Source organism: Poecile atricapillus, chromosome 6 (genome assembly GCF_030490865.1).
Source record: "Poecile atricapillus isolate bPoeAtr1 chromosome 6, bPoeAtr1.hap1, whole genome shotgun sequence".
NCBI classification, from domain to species: domain Eukaryota; kingdom Metazoa; phylum Chordata; class Aves; order Passeriformes; family Paridae; genus Poecile; species Poecile atricapillus.
Genome location: NC_081254.1, coordinates 4064819 through 4083020, shown reverse-complemented (window position 1 = coordinate 4083020; position 18202 = coordinate 4064819). Strand labels below are relative to the sequence as shown.

The window sequence follows — 18202 nt, the reverse complement described above, 5'->3', positions numbered from 1 at the left end:
CCCCCCCCGCCCGCCGCGGGCAGCGCCGCCGCACGTGACCGCCGCACGTGACCGGGCAACAACAAACCGGGGCACGTGACCGGGGGGCGCCGCCGGCGTCACGTGGCGCTCGTGCCGCCTCACGCCCCCTCCCTCAGGCGGGTCCCCAATGGCGGCGCGAGGAGCCCGAGGGAGCGCTGAGGGGCGCGACCGGCCCGGCCCGGCCCGGCCCCCGTGCCCTCCCTTCCCGTCCCTGCCGTGTGCCGCTCACAGCCCGGCCGCGGTTCCTCCGCGCTCCCCGGTCGACGGCTCCCGGCAAATGGCGGCTCCGCTGTTCGCTCCTCGCCAGCCGCGTGAGAAACCCTCAGGGCTCGCTCTCCGTCAGGGTATCGAACAGACGGTGCCCCTTCCCGGGAGCGAGCTCCCCGCTGCGGAGCTGTGGGTGCTGGGCTCTTGCTGGGCTGTGCGGCAGCGGGCATGGGGGAACCGGCCCGGCAGGGCTGCCCCTGAGCCCGTTCCCAGCCGCGGAGCGGGGCCGGGGGCTCGGAGCGGCCTCCCTGAGCGCACTGGGCTGAGGGTGAGGGCGCTCACAGGGCACGGCCGCTGCCTGCCTGCCTGCTAAGGGAGCGCACGGCTGTGAGGTATTGCCCCTCATCCTGCGGGATAACACGTTAGCCCCACCTGGGATTCTGCATCGCGGTACTCGAGCTCCCGGGATGCAGGGAGCTCTTTTGGGCGGCCAGCACCTGTCTAAAGCACTGCTGCTTGGGGAATGGAGCCTGCGCGGTGTAGGAGGGACCTGATGGTAAGCGGCGAGAGTTGGGATTTGTTCGAATAACGGCCCCAAATTCCCGGTGCTTCCCGTGCTCTGCAGGGGTGTGAGCCGCTGGTCTCCCTGGTTTCCCAGGGATCTCTTGTCTTGGTGTAGGAACAATCCCTGGTGCCCCGCCGGGACCGTCCCTGCTCAGCCAACAGGAGGTGCCACGCGTGGACTTTCCGTGGCGCAGTTTCTTTCCCCCTGGGAGTTCGGACTGGATAGAACTCGGCCTTTTTCCCGGGACTGCCACCAACACAGAATTCTGGTGTAAGCTTCGTGCATAGAAATTTAAATATTGGTTTGTTTTTACTGTTCGGCATCACGAGCTGTTTGCAGAATAGTATTAGTGGATTTAATACAATGGAATTCCTAAATTTAGTGGCAAGACCCAGGTTAGGCAGGTGGAATTTCCCTCTTGCAGGTCTTGATAACCAACAGCTTTTAAAAAAAACTCGGGGTTAAAATTTTTGATACATACGACTTTAAAAGGAGTTACTTTATGTATAATTAACTTTATAGGAGGTCTTTGTAGGGGGAGGGAGGTTTAGTTGTTTGGGGTTTTTTTTTCCCCTCTGTTTTTTTAAGGTGTTTACAACCCTGAAAAATATTGCACATAATGTTTTTCACACTACCTGCTTCTCCAAACAAGCTGCAGGGTTAGCAGATCAGAAAGTTTTTATTATTCTATGCAACTTTTTAGGCAAGCATCCTTTTTCCTTCTTGCCTCTGGAAGCTGAGGCAAGACTGGTATTTCTTAAAAAGCACGTGCAAGGTGCTTTTAACAGCATATAAAGGGGAGGAGGGGCTTTAAAATTGGTTTGGTGGTCATTTATGGGAAGGGAGTTCTAAGGAAGAAATAATCCAGGTGGTGCAGATGTAGGATCTGAGGCTTTCTGTGAAGGTATCGGTGAGAGAGTGGCTCGGGGATCCTAAAGCCTCCTCTGATCCTGCAGACATTGCGTTAGCAGAGGAGTTGCCTGTACTGTGGGAAGTCAGTCTGGCAGTGCTTGGGTCCTCTTCTGCTTCTGCAGCTCTGAGCTTGTGTGTGAAGACAAGGATGGAACTCAAACATTGTGCCTTGCACTTCTCGTAAATGTGTTCTCTGCCCTCTGGAAGTAAAACCCATGAAGTCAGTTGAGAACTGGTCCTGGAAGATTTGATGCACTTTACAGGAATAAATTCAAATAGAGATTTCCAGACTTTACTGTTTTGTTCAAAGGGGTATTTATGACTTTTGCAAGTTGTTGGTAAATGTCCTGTTACACTGAAGCAGAATTTAGATTTGCTCTAGGCTCTAAACAAACAGGATTGTCAATTTGTGTAAGAACTGAGAGACAGCTTTTGTTGGTGGCTGGGTACAGAGAACAAATATGAGATTTCCTCACTTCCAGAACAGTTTGTACATCCTAAGCAACACCAACCACATGTGTAGGCAATAGTCTGTGCCATCTCCTGTGCTGCAATTCCCTTTTAAATGAACTTTATGTCCTGGGGCTAATCTTTGTGTGATGCATGTGGCCTTTGTGCCCCAAGCAGCGGGGATCTCTCGGGGCAGGGGCACGGTGTGGGCACTGCCCTGCGGCTCCGGGGAGCTCGTTTCCTGGGAACACACAGCTGCCAGCTCCCAGCTTTGGCACTGGAGTGCGGCCCCAGGACCTGGCAGCACGGAAATCGCCGCTGGAAGCCACAGGGGAAAAGGGTTAAAGAGCTTCCCTTTCACCTTAGGCAAATACGCAAGGAGCACTTGGAAATACTTGGAAACAGGAATGCTGTTGGGAGGAGGGACAGCTGTTTGTTTTTTGTCCTCCCACAGAGTACAACCTATTTAAATATTTACATGTTCTGTTATTAAAAGATTTGACTTTCTTTCCTGTATTTTCTGGTTATTAAGTTTTGAATGGCAGAGATGGAGAGATTTGTAATTGCTAATTCTTCTGCTTGTAGTGACATTGAAAAAAAAGTTCTACTGTTTTATTTCCTCAGAGAAATACGTTGGTAGAGTTTTCTATCAGATTTAAACAGTTTCACCAAGGATTGCACTTCTTCCTTTTAATATTATTGCTTTTGGTTACTTAGTATATTTTATAATCTTAGTGGGCTGTCTAAGCATGCAGTAAAAGCAGATTTCAGACAATGCAACCTTGAAGAGAAAATGGCAGAAGCTTCATATTAAATGTCATTGCAGAACATTATTAACACAGATATTAAAGCACTTGTGGATGCGAAAATTATATATTTGTTATTCCTAAATAGCTCTGAATGGCCACTGGGTCCTTCACTGATTCACACATGGCCTTTTCCAGTCTTGGTCACATCCTGGGGATCTGTTCTACACGGTCACAGCATCTAGAACTGTGTAACTACTCACAGCATCTATTTGTAAGTGTCAAGGAAACATCAGGGTTTAATGACATGGAACATCTCGGGTTGCAGAGCTCTTGCAGGGGTGGGAAATGTAAAACCAGAACTCCTAAGGCTCCAGGGGAAAACTTCAGCAGGTGATTATGCTTAGGAAGTAATCTTTTGAAATTGACATATCATGGGTGACACCAAAGGTGTCCAGAGTCTCTGTTGGGCTGAGGCCTTGGTCATAAATCATAGTTTAAAATTAAGGTATTTCACCTCAATGTAAAATGAGTTTCACAAGGAACATGTTTTGCGCACAGTCCAGACCTTCAATACCCAGTCTGAAAGTAATTTAGCAGGAGAAAGAATATTTCATTTGCTAGTAGACACTGAGTGTTTCATGTCCTCGGGTAGTTTCAATTTGTCAGGTGTGACTGATGTACTGCTGCTGTTTGGTTTTGAGGTCTGTGCACCCAAGGAAGCCTGCAGGGAGTGAAGGTTGCCCCCTTTTTGTTGAGGTGACTGGCAGGCCTCCAACAGGCTTTTGCAAGCTTGGTGCTTTGTTCTCCAAAGTTTGCACCCCGTCATTGTTTTTTCAGAACTAATCCTCTTTTCTGTAATTCCCCATCTAACCATCTGGTCAAAGATGGTGGCAAAAGTTGCAAATAAAAGCGATCAGAAAATGGCTCAGGTGCAGGGCAGGCAGCCTCTGGCTGTGGGCCTGGTTTGCGGTGGCTGCGCAGGTGACGGCGAGAGAGAAATCTCTGCCACGTTTCAGCGTCCAGAGCTGCGGTGCGGACGGGAGGCACAGCGGGAGTGCCCGTGGCAACTACAAATCCCAGGGAGCCGTGCCGGGAGCGGCTGGGCGCGGCCAGCGGGGCCAATGGCAGCGGGCAGCTCCGTGCGCCTGGGCTCGCAGCGTTCAAAAGCGGCGGCCGGAGCTGCCTGCTGCCCTGGGCTGCCTCCGGCTCCCCTGGGAGCGCTCACTGCTTGCCGCTCTGTCCCACAGCCTCCCCGCCGCCTGGAAAGAGCTCTCTGTGCCCATGGATGCCATCCTGAACTGCAACCCGGAGGAGCTGGAGGATTACTACAACTTGCTGGGATGCGATGAGCTATCGACGGTAAGAGCCTCCCTCTCCCTCCGCGCCAGCTTATTCACAGTTTGAACGTGCTCGTGAATCTGCAGGAAGCTGCGGGCAGGAATGTTTAAAATGCCTCCTGCACCTTCTTTCTTGCCACTTGTGGGGTCTCCCTTGGAAAGCTCAGTTTTCCCTCCTGCGTTTTCTCCGACGTTAAGAGCCAGGAGTAAGGCTTAGGTTGAAAATGCCCTGTAGAGCAGGAGCGGATTATGGAGAGAGCCAACTGCATGTGTTTGACAGCATCCAGATAATAGTTTGGAATATATATGATTGGTTTTGAAAACCGAAAATGAGCTATTTATGTACAAGTAATACAATGAAAGTTCATAGCTTTAGGGCATTGAAAATGCTGCTGAGTTTCTCGGGCTTTATACATATTATAATAGGCTTTAAAATGTATTCACTGGTTCAGATGAAAACAAAAACAATATATCTTTTACCGTACTAATGTTTTTTAAATGCTGTTTTTAATTACATTCAAACACTTGTTCTACTAATTTGTTTTGGTAGCAGATACATGCAGCAGATTTAGCTCAGCTATTTTTGAGTGATTTGCAGCTACATGAAGTGTGCATCATGTTAAAAGTGTCCATACAGCTTTTCTTTTGTTAGTCTAGTGTGCTATTATTTTTTCTTTTAATTTAGCTGTTACATTAACTGGAATTGTGTTTCTGATTTGGAAAAGGACTTTTGATTACTCTGCTGTAATGAGGGATGCATTCAGTGGAGATAAAAGCCATCTTTTGCTCTGTAAATGGAGCCAGATGCTCTCACCTGTCCTAGTGGTGAAGTATAAAGATCAGGAGGAAACATCTTCGTGTGTCCCAGAGGGAAATGGAAAGCTTTTCCTGAGGACACAGCTGGAAGTGATCCCAGCAGAGGGCAGTGCTCAAGTCCCCACGCAGCCTTGTTTCGCAGATGCTTTTTCTCGTTTCCTGCCTCACACTAATTCCTTAAGGGCTTAGCAATTAATGAACAGTTCAAGTACATGTGAGAATGATTTTTCCAAATCGCTTGAAAATGAAATTAAAGAGCTGGAATAAATGCTAGTGGGTCCTGAAAAACAAGCTGTCAAGTACTATTTGTTGGGAGAAGCGGCAGATGTTGCTGCACTGTTTTTGACACAAGAGAAAGAACTCAGAGATCCCAGGCTGACCTCAGGACCCTGCACAGCTCTTCTGGGGTCTCACAGAAATGTGGAGCACTACAGGGATTTTGAAGACTCACTACTTTGTACAGGAGTCAAACATTTGGCACAGGCTGTTGTGGGCTGCAGCACTTTCATCTAGGTGCTGCATATCCTGCTCTTGGTTGGACCTGGTTAAATTCAAGCAGGAATGCTCTCAGTTTCTACAGATTTTTTGTTGTATTCAAGTAAACACAAACCAAGTTCATTCTTGGCTTCTGGTAGACTTGAGCTCACAGACACCTACTTCATCTTCAGATGTGACAGGAAGAGGGGAGATTTAATCTCCATCCTTCTTCAAGAGAAATGCCATTTGTGTATAGTGGGTATTGGATATCTTTCTTGCCAAAACACCTCACTGTATATTTTATATTAATTTCATGTATGTTGTATAAACTTTTCTTTCTACTGATTTTGATTTTAAGCTGAGGACTTCCGTGCTACCCTTCTGCTACATTTTAACCCTCTGTACCAATTTGAACTTTGAAGTTCCCCCTGAAGTAACTAAGTTTTTGAGATGGTAGCTGGCTATACAGTAACCAGGCTCACCAAGTTCTCTCTACAGGTGTTTTAAAGTGTCTCACTGACTGCAGATACACCACATTTCATCTGTCCCTCTGGAAGGAGCTACTGAGCAGATGAAAAGTGCAGATTTTGTAAGATAATACCGTAGGCCACATTTTTTTTCCCCAGAATGTGATGCCAACAAAATCTGTCCAGCTGGTTGAATGAACTGTAATTTTATTCTAAATAAAAAATATTACAATACTTAATTTGGAAGTAAATAATTTAAATTGTATGTGGCTGTCATGGTTTGACTAATGAGGAATTTGTATAAACAGCCTTTGTAGTATGGGAAAGAATTTGGTGCCTTAGGGCAAATTGTGAAAGCTTGAGCTGAACTGGGACAATATAAAGAGGTTTTGGCTTTTGAATTGTAAGAACCAGCAAGATACTTGGAAAAACACTAAACATTTGAAAATCTAAGCTGCTGCCCACTCCAGTGGCTTCCTGTATTTTAACTGTTACCATGTCTTCGTTTTTCCAGTGGCTGTAATATTTTATGGTATAACAAACTGTGGGAATTTGCAATTAACTGATAAAGTAATCCATGCCAATGTTCTAATGTTGATTATAAATTTATTCTACTCCAAGCCAAACTTCTTGCATGGAAAATTAACTTGAAGGAAGAGTGTGAACTACTGGTTATCGAGCAAGTTATCTTGGGGTATCCAAGATGGAAACCTCATGGGGTGCTGGCTGAATTCCCTATGAAGAGACCATGAAGGAAGCCACCTAAACCCACAAATTGATCTTCAGCAATACAGAGAGCCTTTGCTTCTTGCTGTGAGACTGTGGAAAGTTAGAGTTGATTAAACAAAGTAAAGATGTGATGCATTTTGCCTCTGTGGTCAGATGTCTTTGCACATCCATATTGGATGACTGAGCTTCACAAAAACAAGACTAAGGATGAGTGCATGAAAATGAGATTAAATAAGCAGTGTCACTGGTGGCAGATGGTTGTTGTTACCTACTTTGCTTGTAAAATTGAACAGGACAGAATCTTTCTGCATTCTTTGTTGTTCCTCCCAGCCTCTTTTCAAAAAGAAAAGTTGCAAATCTTTCTGTGCTTACTTGCTTTGTCTCAATATTTTGTTTAGGTTGAACAGATTCTTGCCGAATATAAGATTAAAGCCCTCGAATGTCATCCTGACAAGCATCCTGGAAACCCCAAAGCAGGTATGTATTCTTTCCTGTGTAAAAACAATCTGTTTTTTTCTTCTATTAGCATGGCCAAGATAATAAATTCAGCCTTTAAACTTTATTTCTCCTCAATATATTTCAATCATTGTGCACACTGAGCATGTTCTATTTAAATAGCAAGCTTGTGATATTCTTCCTAAGACTTGCACACTCCTCTGTGACAGAGCAGGAAGACACTTGTTGGATTTTTTTGATTTCTAGAACCTTGCATTATTTTTTTCTTTCTACAGTAGATCATCTTTTAACACAGGATTTATTTCTGGAGCCTGTCCCTTCCTAGGCCTGTGGAGTTGGTGCAGTTCCACGCTCAGGGGCTTTCCAGTGCCACACTTGCGTCAATCAGTTAATTTGCTGCCAGGAACAAGCCCATGAGGAACACATAAAATGTGGTTTATTTTCTTTTAATGGAATTGAATGACTGGAAGTGAAGAGAAAGCAGCCCCACGAGGAGCCTCTGTTTGCAGAGCAGCAGCTGATGTTTGTGTTGATGAGGGGGGCAGCTCCTCGGAGCTGGGAGGGCTGAGCAGCACCTGAGTGGTTTGGAGCCAGTCATAACCACAGAGAGCCCCAGGCAGAGCTCACCAAGGCTGAGCTACAAAAAAGCAGCTAAGTGCCAAATATCAGAGCAGCTTTGCTTGTCACAAAGAAATCTTATGTTCTGTCTTTACCTGGACATGCCTTATTTACTTTAAATACCTTTTTACAGTACTAGTGAGAATTTACTTTGTGTTTTTTATTTCATCACCTTAAAGCTTAATAAAGAGTAATTAAAGTAGACTTTTTATTTGTTGCAAACTAGTAACACTAGAATAAGAAAACCTAATCCAATTGTTCCTTCAGTCTCATGTTTGATTTGCAGTTATCAGTTTTGATTAGTGTTTGGGTGTAGTGTATTTCAAAAGAACTCTAATTTGTAAACTGGAATAAATGAATGATTGTAATAATAATAGAGAACTGTAACATAGGTGAGTCATAGATAAAGTGTAAATCTTTATGACCCTTCCACAAATAGTAACATGCAGCTGCATCCTTAGTAACCATTCCATGAAGAATTACCCTGTAGGGAAAAGCGAGAGCTCTCATTCAATGTCTGGATAACATTTTAGCATACGTAGAAAACACAACTAATAACATGCACAAGTTAATTAATCTGAACTATATTTAGATTATTCTTCTTGTTTGTCAGCTCCTGCTTATCATTTTTTCTCCCTGCTCATGGTTGTTTTTGCTGTGCTCTGCCTCTACTGCTGTAGATCTCAGTGTGTTCTTTCTAAGCAGTGCTGCTCTAATTTCCCCTTGTAAGGTGGTCAGCAGGGGCTGCCTTGTGCCTTTCTCCTGTGTACTCTCTAAGTTTCTCTCAACCTCAATTTAGGGGCTTTTGAAGCTGGTAGACAAAGGAACATTTCAGTCCTGATTTTCAAGTCCACCAAAGGTGCTGTGATCCTAAAGCCACGCAGAGCTGTGCAAGCTGGGACCAGAACCACATCCCCTGGCCACTTGCTTCTCCTTCTGCCTTCTCCTCTACTTTGCTCTGAGCGGCTGCTGCCAGGTCCCCTTTTGCATCTGAACTCATTTCTTTGCCAAACAAACATTGTTTTTGGTGTCCTTTTGGTCTGTGTCCTAGTGGAGAATTTCCAGAAGCTTCAGCAAGCCAAAGAGACTCTGACTAACGAAGAGAGCCGGGCACGTTATGATTTCTGGCGCCGGAGCAAAGTCTCCATCCCGTTCCAGCAGTGGGAGGCCCTGAGCAGCTCTGTGAAAACGGTCTGTGCTGGTGGTGACTCTGGGCCCTCAGGAGCCAGGGGAGGAAGGGCTGGCCCCAAACAAAGATTGCAGAGAGTGAGGGGATGAGTTATGGTTCTCAGTTCTGCTGCAGTGCCGGGGTCTGGGGGTGGGAGTCGTGCAGAGACATTCCTGCACTATGGATGTTAAGGAAATTCAGGAAACATTGCAGGGCTTCAGAAGCCCATTCACAGAAGGGCTTTAGGCCAGTAGTTTTAGAGTGAATTTATCAAATTGCTGCTTTTATGTGTGTTATAGAAAGTTTAAGTAACTTAAGGGCTGTTTTCAAATGCTTTGGTACACTTTGCTTTTGTAGGAAACTTTTATTTCTTTTCAAAGTTATGTTAAAGCTAGGACCTTTTTATTATATAGTCTCCTTTTGGTATATTGCTTATCAGATGATGCTGTCTGATTAAATAAAGATCCCATTGACAAAATCCAGAAGATAGTTCCTTGAAACCCTGGGCTTCCCACAGAGCTTTGGAGGGGCCCTGCTGGGCTGCTGTGGTACCTCGGACAGAGGCAGGAATTTTTTATATATAAAATTCCTCCTGATTTTGCTATTGAGAAGATTTGGTAGCATGTCCCTAGTAGTGCTCAATTCCATAATATTGGATTATTTTTTTCCTGCCTTATTAGAGTGAATGATAGTTACAGGGCTACATGGTCATATTTTTAGGCAGGTGAATAAGTTTCCTATGTCAATTCTGCCCATCTAAATTCTGTTTAGGAGAGAGGTTTGAGACACTTCAACTACAGCATTATGCCTGAGCTTAAATGTTTGCTGGAAATATCCAGTTAAGCTTAGTTCAGTTCCAAACAGATGTTATTCCACAGACTTCAGTATTAAGCCTTTTCAAATTGCCTTGCCTTCAAAGGGTACTTTGAAGTCAAGGACAGCTTTGAAAATGAACATTTCTGAAGCCACTCAAGCCCTTTTAAAAAATGTCTGAATTCATGACAGAAGAAACTGGACAAAAAGCCCTTAAAATTCTGATGCACATTTTGTTCTTCACCCCACCTGACACGAAGTGTCCTCTCCGATGCTGTTGGTGGCAGCTGTTGCTTTCCCCCCTCCTGTTGACCTGCAGGCTTCTCAGTGGGCTTTGTTTAACCATTTATTGCAGCGATGTAAGAAACAGAAAGTAATTAAAAGCCCATTAAAACACAGGGTTTCATTCTTTGTTATGTTTGTGTTCCTTTAGTCAATGCACTGGGCTGTCCAAAGTAAGAAGGACCAAATGCTGGAAGCTCCTGACTTTGGCAATCCCAACAACATGACCAATGAGATGTGGACCCAACAGACAGGAGATGGATTGCTGGAAGGGAGCAGGGAGCAGGAAGATGTTGCAATTCCTGATGTGCAACCAGAGTCTTCAAAGAACCCAGACTCCCCAAGTAAGTGAAAACAGCAGTTACAGAAACTGTAGTACCCAGGGATTGGCCTGAAATGGGGGCATTCAGTCATGAGAAAGTCTCCTCCAGAACAGTGTGTTTAGCTTGTAGCTTTTTAAATGTGGTTTTGGGTTGGCATTTTGGTTTGGTTTTTATGCTTTTGATTAGTTATTTAATTTTGAAGTTTTCAGACGCTCCTTCCTCCCTCTCCCAAATTTCTTTGTTTGTTTGCTAGTAAAAGCAGCAACTGGATAAGAAGAAGAAGAAAAAAAAAAAGCTTCAACCAAAATGTAAAATTTTGTTTTCCTGATATATGAAAATGAAAAGTAAAAAGAGAAGGCAGTTATTTTCAGTGACTTTTTTAAAAATATATTTTACTTCACAGTTTTAAAATTTTTAGATCTTGGGTTTTTTATCCATTATTTAATATTTTTGCACAGTTTGCAACTGATGAGTTAATGAGGTCTAACATTTGAGACTTGAAGACTTCTCTTGTATTCAAACAGTTTTGTATTTTCTAAGTAGTGTATGCACCAGGATAAATGTGTGTTTCAAAAGTGTCCCCTACCAGTCAGCACTTCCTGGCTGTGGTTTAGGTCTGATCAAAGCTTCCTTAGCACCATGGGCTGCCTGATCCTTCAGGAATTCCATCATCCCTGGCCTGTGTTAGCACGGAGCTATTGTTCAACAAAGCCCTGGCATTTCTCCCCAGTTTAATCAAACAGGAAATTAGGGTGAACTGTGAGGTCAGCAAAACCTAATGTAATCCCAAACATTTGTGGAAGGCAGAAAATGGATAAGAAAATTCTACAAAGAAGTGTATTTCAGACCTAACTGAAAACTTGATTTTGGAAAATTATGCTCCATAACTTAATATTATTTACCTTTTTTTTTTTTTTGTAATTAAGTCATCACTGTATCCTTTGTAGAACAGTAAAATTTTGAAGTAAAGAAGACATCATCTTGTTCCTTGTAATGGTGAATTTTCTTTGCAGGCACCTTCTTTCTCAATTATTTTAAAATTTATTTTCCAGATATTTGAATGGGAAAAACATCAAACTCATCAAGTGCATACTTTATTTATCCAGTGACATTTATTTACATTGATAAATTAATGTAAATATATAAATAAATTAATAATTAGTTAACACTCTAATATATTTGACAGGATGCATATGCACTTCAGTGTTTATACCTGATGTTAGGATGTTGGTAACATTTTTGTTTTGGTCCAGCAAAAATTTATACATAGGGTTTTACTTTGAAACTGTGGCATTGTCTGTTCCTGTCTGCTGGCCTGGATGAATTCTGGACCTACCACCTACATGGTTATTTCAGCTCAAACCAGAGATTTGAGCACCAGCTCTGCTCATAGCATTCTGTTTGCTGGAAAAGGAAGATTTATCACATCCCCATCTTCTTCCTCAGATGAAGCCAATGCAATTTGTTGAGTTTTCCTTTGTGAGTCCTCTTTAGGGACTGTCAGAGCCCTTGCTGTCCTCCTTCAGACCCTTCCCAGCTGATCTCTGTCCTGAAGATCGGGGTTTGAGCTCCTGTTCCAACTCAGTGCTCGGATTTGTCAGTGCTGCTCAAGAGCACTCAACTGACCACTTTTCTCCTTACCTTTTTTTTGGGGGGGAAGACTGTCAAGTATCATTTCAGAAAATATAATTTTATACATGTTTATAATAATTTAGTTCTTTCTCTTTTTTTTCCCCCCTCAGGATTTTCAGAGGGGAATTACTGGCACTTGCGTTTCCGCTGGTCCGGTGATGCTCCGTCAGACCTTCTGAGGAAATTCAGAAACTATGAGATCTGAAATGAGGAACACACAGGAGCATGAGATCAGCTGTTCAACAGTTCAGTATTTTTTTTTTTTTTTTGCCAGCAGTTATAAGTTATTTGTCTTTTGTATTCTCTGATTGTAGTGTGTTGTTCCAGCCAATGTCTAAATACTGGTTTATCACACATGCTGTGAGCGTTACAGATCGAGGTTTTTCTGTTCAGTAAGCAAAGCCTTTTCCAGTGTTAACATTAAGTGATTTTGTGAAGTTATCAAACATCTTATATATTGTTTCTTGTATTCTCAAATATTATGTAGTGAAGAATACTTCTCTCCATAGTGTGAAGTTATAAAAAACATACTCTCAGTAGAGCCCTGGGCTCCAGGGTATCCTACTCAGCGAGGATCTTCTGAAAGCTTTATGACAATGGACTGTAAACAGAACTGTGCTTATGTCTCAACACTGCTCTGCTTCACATCTCCATTGCATTGTACTCACTGCAGTGATTTATAATGTACCCATTACAAACTTGTAGGAGAGTTGTGATCTGATGTTATAGATGAAATAAGAAGGTTCTTGTTACCCAAGGTCTCTGACAGATCAAGCACTCCTAAAAATCACTCGTCTTCTACCTTAACAAGAACACTTTTTACACCAGCTATTTGTTTTGGAAGGCAGTTCCAGAACTTCTCCAGATAGCAATTTTTGTCTTAAGATGTATTGGTGGAAAACTGAAGCCCTGTGTATGTGTGCCAGCATTGTCCTGTGGCGTCACAGCACTTCCCCTCCCTGCTCAGGTGTGCTAGACATGGTTTAATCAGGGTTTTGTATGGCGAGGAATGAAAAATCAGAATAGTCAGCACTAACGTGTACAAAATCTCACATGAAAAGTTTTTGATCCTTTGGGCACCTTTTCAAATTCTACATTGTTGTTTATTTATTTTGTGTTTGTTTTCTTCTTTGCAAACTTGGCTAATATGTCAGCTGTTGACTTTGTGGTTTTGTGCAGGCAAATGATTCCATCAGCAGCAAATAAAACTTCGTGCATACAGAAAAGGGGTTGCTTTCATCCTTTAATTAAATCCCCCACCACCACAGAGATTCCTTTTGAATTCCTTGTTATTTGTGTTATCAGTGGGTAAAAGCTTGAGGGTGCAGTTAGGAATCCTGGGCAGTGCAATGGGAAGTGGCACTGGCAAGTGCAGTGTTGTCCCCACGTGGAATCCATGTGAGGCCTGGCTCTCGCTGCAGGGCTGTGTGTGGCTGTGCTGCCTGAGGCACAGTTTGCCTCAGACTCTCACCCAAGTGCGAGGCCTTTTCCTGCTCCTAAAAATCCAGACACGGTTAAGGGAGAAGGGGTTTTTACCTCGGTATTTAAATAAGGATCCTTGTTGGTGCACTGCTTCACCGAGGTGGAACGTGCTTCAGTGCATGAGAGAGATGAGATTAATAATTCTCTGTAACATCTGTTAAACGTGACTGGTTTGCTTTTTATCTAGTGCATTTGCTGCTTTACTTCATACACAGGTGTTTGCTCAGGAAAGACTTGTGATCCATTTTCTATAGAGGGACTGGGAACAATGACAAACAACAAGAAACTCTTACTGTATGAGAAGGACACCGAGCAATAGAGAACAATTTTCACTGTAACAAAAAGGTGGGAATGCAGCCAGCTGGAGCACTTTGAATCAGACAGCAGCCCAGATTCTCCTCTGCCCATTTCACTTGCTGGTAAAGGTAAAAGGGATGGATGGATGGATGATTTAGCACCTAATGAGCTGCTTTCCCTTGAGAAATGGACATACAATAGACCTTTGAACAGCAAACTAATAGTCTGTGTCGTTAAAACTGATGTCATTATTAGCCAATTATTGCGTGGTTGGTTTTGGCAAAGAACCTTTGGATGTTTGTTCTGGATGAATAATTGCAGATATTTGGAAGGCTCTTAGGCCAGGACAAGCTCGTGGCAAAAGTTTTGTTTTGCAACAACCTGCTCAAGAGCAGTCCTGTAATTTGTATTTGCCCTTACCAGGAGGGCAGGTTCTAACTGGTGCTCCAGTACACCAATGCCACCAATACAGACTGGTTTTTTTTTCCCCCCTATTTCTGTAAGTGTTAAACTTGAAATGGTCCAATTGTCTGTATTTCTTAAATTGAATGAATCTGTTCCTAACAGAGCAAACCCAGATGTACTGGAAAACAAGGGGAGCCTGTGTAGCCTGTTTTGCTTTTTATTCCCCAAAACCATGAGGGGCCTGACTTGTTGGCCAATAACAACAGTTAATTGGAATGGGAATGAGTGGGCAGCCCATTTCTCTCTCACATTAGAAAGTAAAGAAACATGCACCTGACAAATTGGTCAGTGTTAGATCACACCCCAAGCACAACCTGCTCATCTGGTTCTTTAAATAGATTGCACTTTTGTAGAAGTTTTTGTGTAGAAGTTTTTTGCTGGGAGGGTGGGAAGATGCAGCGAATGTCCCAGTGACAGCAATAACGTGGTGCTTTGGCCCCTGCACCGGTGAGCACCAAACATAATTCACCTGCTGGAACTTCAGCTGGGGCAGGGCTGGTGAGGTGGATCTCAGGCTCTGCCAAGGTGTGACTGAGGCAAACAGAGGCGTTTGTGGTTTTCAGGAGCCCACTGAGATTTCTAAACTCTCTTTGCAGAGTGGAAACAGCATCAAAGGGTTGTCAGTGTGGGTGGGGAACAACAGCAACAAAGCCAGACACTATTTATTAGATCTGGGCCTGGGAGCCTCAGGCTGGAGGAGGGCAGCTCTCTGCAAGACATGGTGAGCTCCTATTTTTGTCTTTTGTTCCCCTTGTGAGTGCTTAGTTGGGCACTAAAGGGTTCTGAATGTTTTGGGTACGTGAGGGCTCTGATTTTTACTGTGCTGTAGCTCTGAGTGATTTGGCATGAACATAAATCAAGTGGTGAGGTGAGCCCAGGTCCTCTGGAGTCCAGGGAAAAGTGTTGCTAAAGCCTGGCCTTTACTGGACTTGGGAAGGCTGAGGAGTTTTCACCTGGAAGTTAGGAGACAGCAGGTGGGGTGCAGGGGGATGGTGATAATGGTGATAAAAGTTGTTCAGTGCCGTGTTTCTAGGTCTTTGAAGCTATTTCAAACAGAAAATAAGCAACCAATTATCCACTTACTTACACTGAAACTAAATAGCATGGGGGGATTCTGGAATTATATAAATTATTGTATCTTTATTTGCAGCCTTTATACCTGTGCAAGTGCAGAATATAGAAGATTGTCAAGAATAAAACCATTCTCAACCTTTTTTGTTTTGCCAGTATTTGCCAAGTGCCAGTGTATGAGTTAGTTTGGATGATGAATACTGACAGTATATGACTTAAAATCTCAGGCTGAGTAATGCTGGATGATAGGTACGGTCGTTCCTTGATTGTTTTTTTCCTCTTTAAATGAGATTTTTTAGAAAGGCAGTTTATATGTTCTATAATAGAAGCAAGTATCCTGATTATTAAAAGAGATACTGTGTATCTTTAATTTCCTGAGCACCAACATTGCTATCTCACCGTCCCAGCAGGCTCATCGCTCATTTCAGGATATGAAAGTGTAAGCAGCGAGGCTGTTGTAAAGCTGATGAAATTACACAGCAGAAGATAAAGCCGCTGGGCGGGTTGTTGGGCAGATGATTATCAGTCGGTTTCTGCTGGGTGTTTCTGTTGCAGCCCGGTGCACACGCTCCCCCTGCTGCTGGCACAAGGCTCCCTGTGCTGTCCCCTTGGCTGTGTTACCCTCACCTTCCTCCCTCGCTCGGGCTCTGCAGGGCTCGTGTCTGAGTCACGGCAGTGACTGGGAGCTCTCACTTCGGGCTCTGATGGCTCTAACCTGTCACACCCGATGGAGGCTGCAGAAAATGAATTTTCATTCCTCCATTCCATCTTCACACGGGTTTGCTCTTTCTCTCTCCATCTGGCAGAGCAGTAAAGGAGAGGGTTCCTTCTGAAAAATAAAATTTGCTGCAGACCTTCAGAAAGTTTCCAGTCTTGATGTTATAGTTACATATTATATTGTTGGCTTTTCACAAATATTAAAATAAATATTCTGTGTATAAGAATGGGAAATTTTGTTGTATTAACATAGTTTCCTTTATTTCTGTTAGAAATAGTGGTATAATACATGTATGTTAAGCTATGACACAGCATTAAAACAAAAACTGCTTTTGTTTGTGTAACCCAAAGACTGACAAAGATAGCTGGAGACCTTTTTTTCCTTTTGTAAACTCTCTTATCCAGATGAAGACAGCAGTGACCAGAACTCTGGGGGGAGGAATTTATTGCATTTCTGGTATCAGGGAATGTAAATCTCGATGGTGCCAAGAAGATTGATCTATTGGGAAGGGGGCAAGAGAAAACTGAACAGAAGAACACCAAAGATCCCAAGAAGAATGTATGAATATGTATGAGAATTTATGGATATGCAGTAGGGTTCTGTTTTTAAGGGACAATCCTTTGTCAGTAAGGTGAGCTCTCTTGGCTGAATGCAGAGACACCCGGCCACATCTGTATACTTTATTTTTTTCTCCTAATTGTCTTTTTTATTAAACTTTTAAATTCTATAAAAATGATGTGAACCTCGTTTTTCACACTTGACACGTGTTGTGGTTCTCAACATTTTCCATAAAACAATTTGCTTGCTGCTTTGTCAGAAGTGCTTCTCTTGGCAGCAAGGACAGAGCTTTTCTGAGGAGATGCAGTTTGACTCCGGCCATCAGTCCTTCCACAGACTACATTCACTTTGTTCGGACTGTCAGAGCTGCCCCTTTGCCAGCTGAGAGCTTCCACGGGGCCCTCAGATTTTTGCTGGGTGGAGGACTGTGAGCTCCTCCTCTTCCTCACAGCCTTTCTGTGACTGATGTCTGTGAATACATGAAGAATGAGCAGGAATGGCCAGAGGGGTAAGGGACTATTGCAGCTCTTTGGGTCTGGGTGCCTTTGGTGCCTTCTGCTGCTCGAGGCCCTCGCTTCCAAGGGATCTGAGCCTTCCCCAGGATCCCCACCTCCATCCTCGGCCTGCCTCTGCCAATGCACTTGTGTGTTTCTGTTAGAAACAAACACCCAAGCCTGAAATCCCCGGGAGCCTCGCTAGGGAGCACTTGGAAGCGTTCTTTTGGCTGCCAGCTTAAATAACTTTTATTTGTTCCCTCGTTCTTTATTGTTCCTCTTCTTTCCCTGCCTCTGTTTCTTGATTAAATGAAGTCGCACTAGCAAAATATGCTAGAGGAAATGGGTTTGCATATGTTTGTGTTGGGTTTTTTCTCTTGTCTTTAAAGGAGAGAGAGAGGAGTGAAAAGTGGTTGTTGCTGCTCTGGCCTATTTTGACCCCAGTGGAAATGGCGTTTTTCATATTTCCAGCTTTTTGCTTCTTAACTTTGCAAATTTTTCAGCCCTTCACTAGTGCTGGGGCCATCTGAGCAGTGAGAGCTCAGTTTAATCGGGTTAGAGACGGTCGGGGAATGCTGCCTTCTTTTGTTTTTCATGGTTATTAATGGCATAATGATTTCCGTGGGGTTTTTCCATACTGTGTGTGTGTGTGTGTGTGCATCCTCTGCTCGCTGGTGCCCGGCAATAGGACCACCGGGACAAGAGGCAATGCCCGGGAAGTTCTGCAGTGGAACTCATCCCTGAACTCGAGGAAGAGCGGTGACCGAGCACCGGAGCAGCCTGCCCGGAGAGGCTGTGGAGTCTCTCCCAGGGGCCAAATTCCAGAGGCGTCCGGCCGCGATCCTGCCGTGTGCTCTGGGCTCAGCCTGCGTTCCGACCTGCCCCGTCCCGGATAATCGCTCTGGCTGCCGCAGAGGCCTCCAGCCGACAGAGACGGGAGCGGTAAAACTTGCGCATGCCGAGGAATAGGAGAGGGCCGGCAAGGAACAAAAAAAGCCCAAGCCCATCCGGGCCGCAGCGAGCAGGGTTCGAACCTGCGCGGGGAGACCCCATTGGATTTCAAGTCCAACGCCTTAACCACTCGGCCATCGCTGC

General features: G+C 44.1%; 1 protein-coding gene and 1 non-coding gene across 5 annotated transcripts; one reads left to right on the top strand and one right to left on the bottom strand.

Moving 5' to 3' along the window:
* Positions 1–166: 166 nt before the first annotated feature.
* DNAJC12 (DnaJ heat shock protein family (Hsp40) member C12) lies at positions 167–13248 on the top strand. Of its 4 annotated transcripts, none has more exons than XM_058841828.1 (7): positions 167–784; positions 908–1063; positions 4152–4263; positions 7129–7207; positions 8856–8995; positions 10219–10411; positions 12133–13248. In XM_058841828.1, exons 3-7 carry the CDS (start codon positions 4186–4188, stop codon positions 12225–12227), a joined length of 585 nt encoding a protein of 194 aa, XP_058697811.1. In that variant the 5' UTR covers positions 167–784; positions 908–1063; positions 4152–4185; the 3' UTR covers positions 12228–13248. The 4 variants fall into 4 exon arrangements, with proteins under 4 accessions (XP_058697811.1, XP_058697809.1, XP_058697810.1 ...); XM_058841826.1 differs by having other exon boundaries at positions 887–1063; XM_058841827.1 differs by lacking the exon at positions 908–1063.
* Positions 13249–18120: 4872 nt separating this feature from the next.
* On the bottom strand, positions 18121–18202 carry TRNAS-UGA (transfer RNA serine (anticodon UGA)). Its single transcript has one exon. It is a non-coding gene; the product is annotated as a tRNA-Ser (tRNA).

Excerpts from the sequence above, each read along its gene's own strand:
- DNAJC12 (XM_058841827.1), top strand. The coding sequence starts at position 4,186 with ATGGATGCCATCCTGAACTGCAACCCGGAGGAGCTGGAGGATTACTAC. Across the intron at positions 7,208-8,855 it reads TCCTGGAAACCCCAAAGCAG|TGGAGAATTTCCAGAAGCTT; the intron begins GTATGTATTCTT and ends TCTGTGTCCTAG. Across the intron at positions 10,412-12,132 it reads AAAGAACCCAGACTCCCCAA|GATTTTCAGAGGGGAATTAC; the intron begins GTAAGTGAAAAC and ends TTCCCCCCTCAG.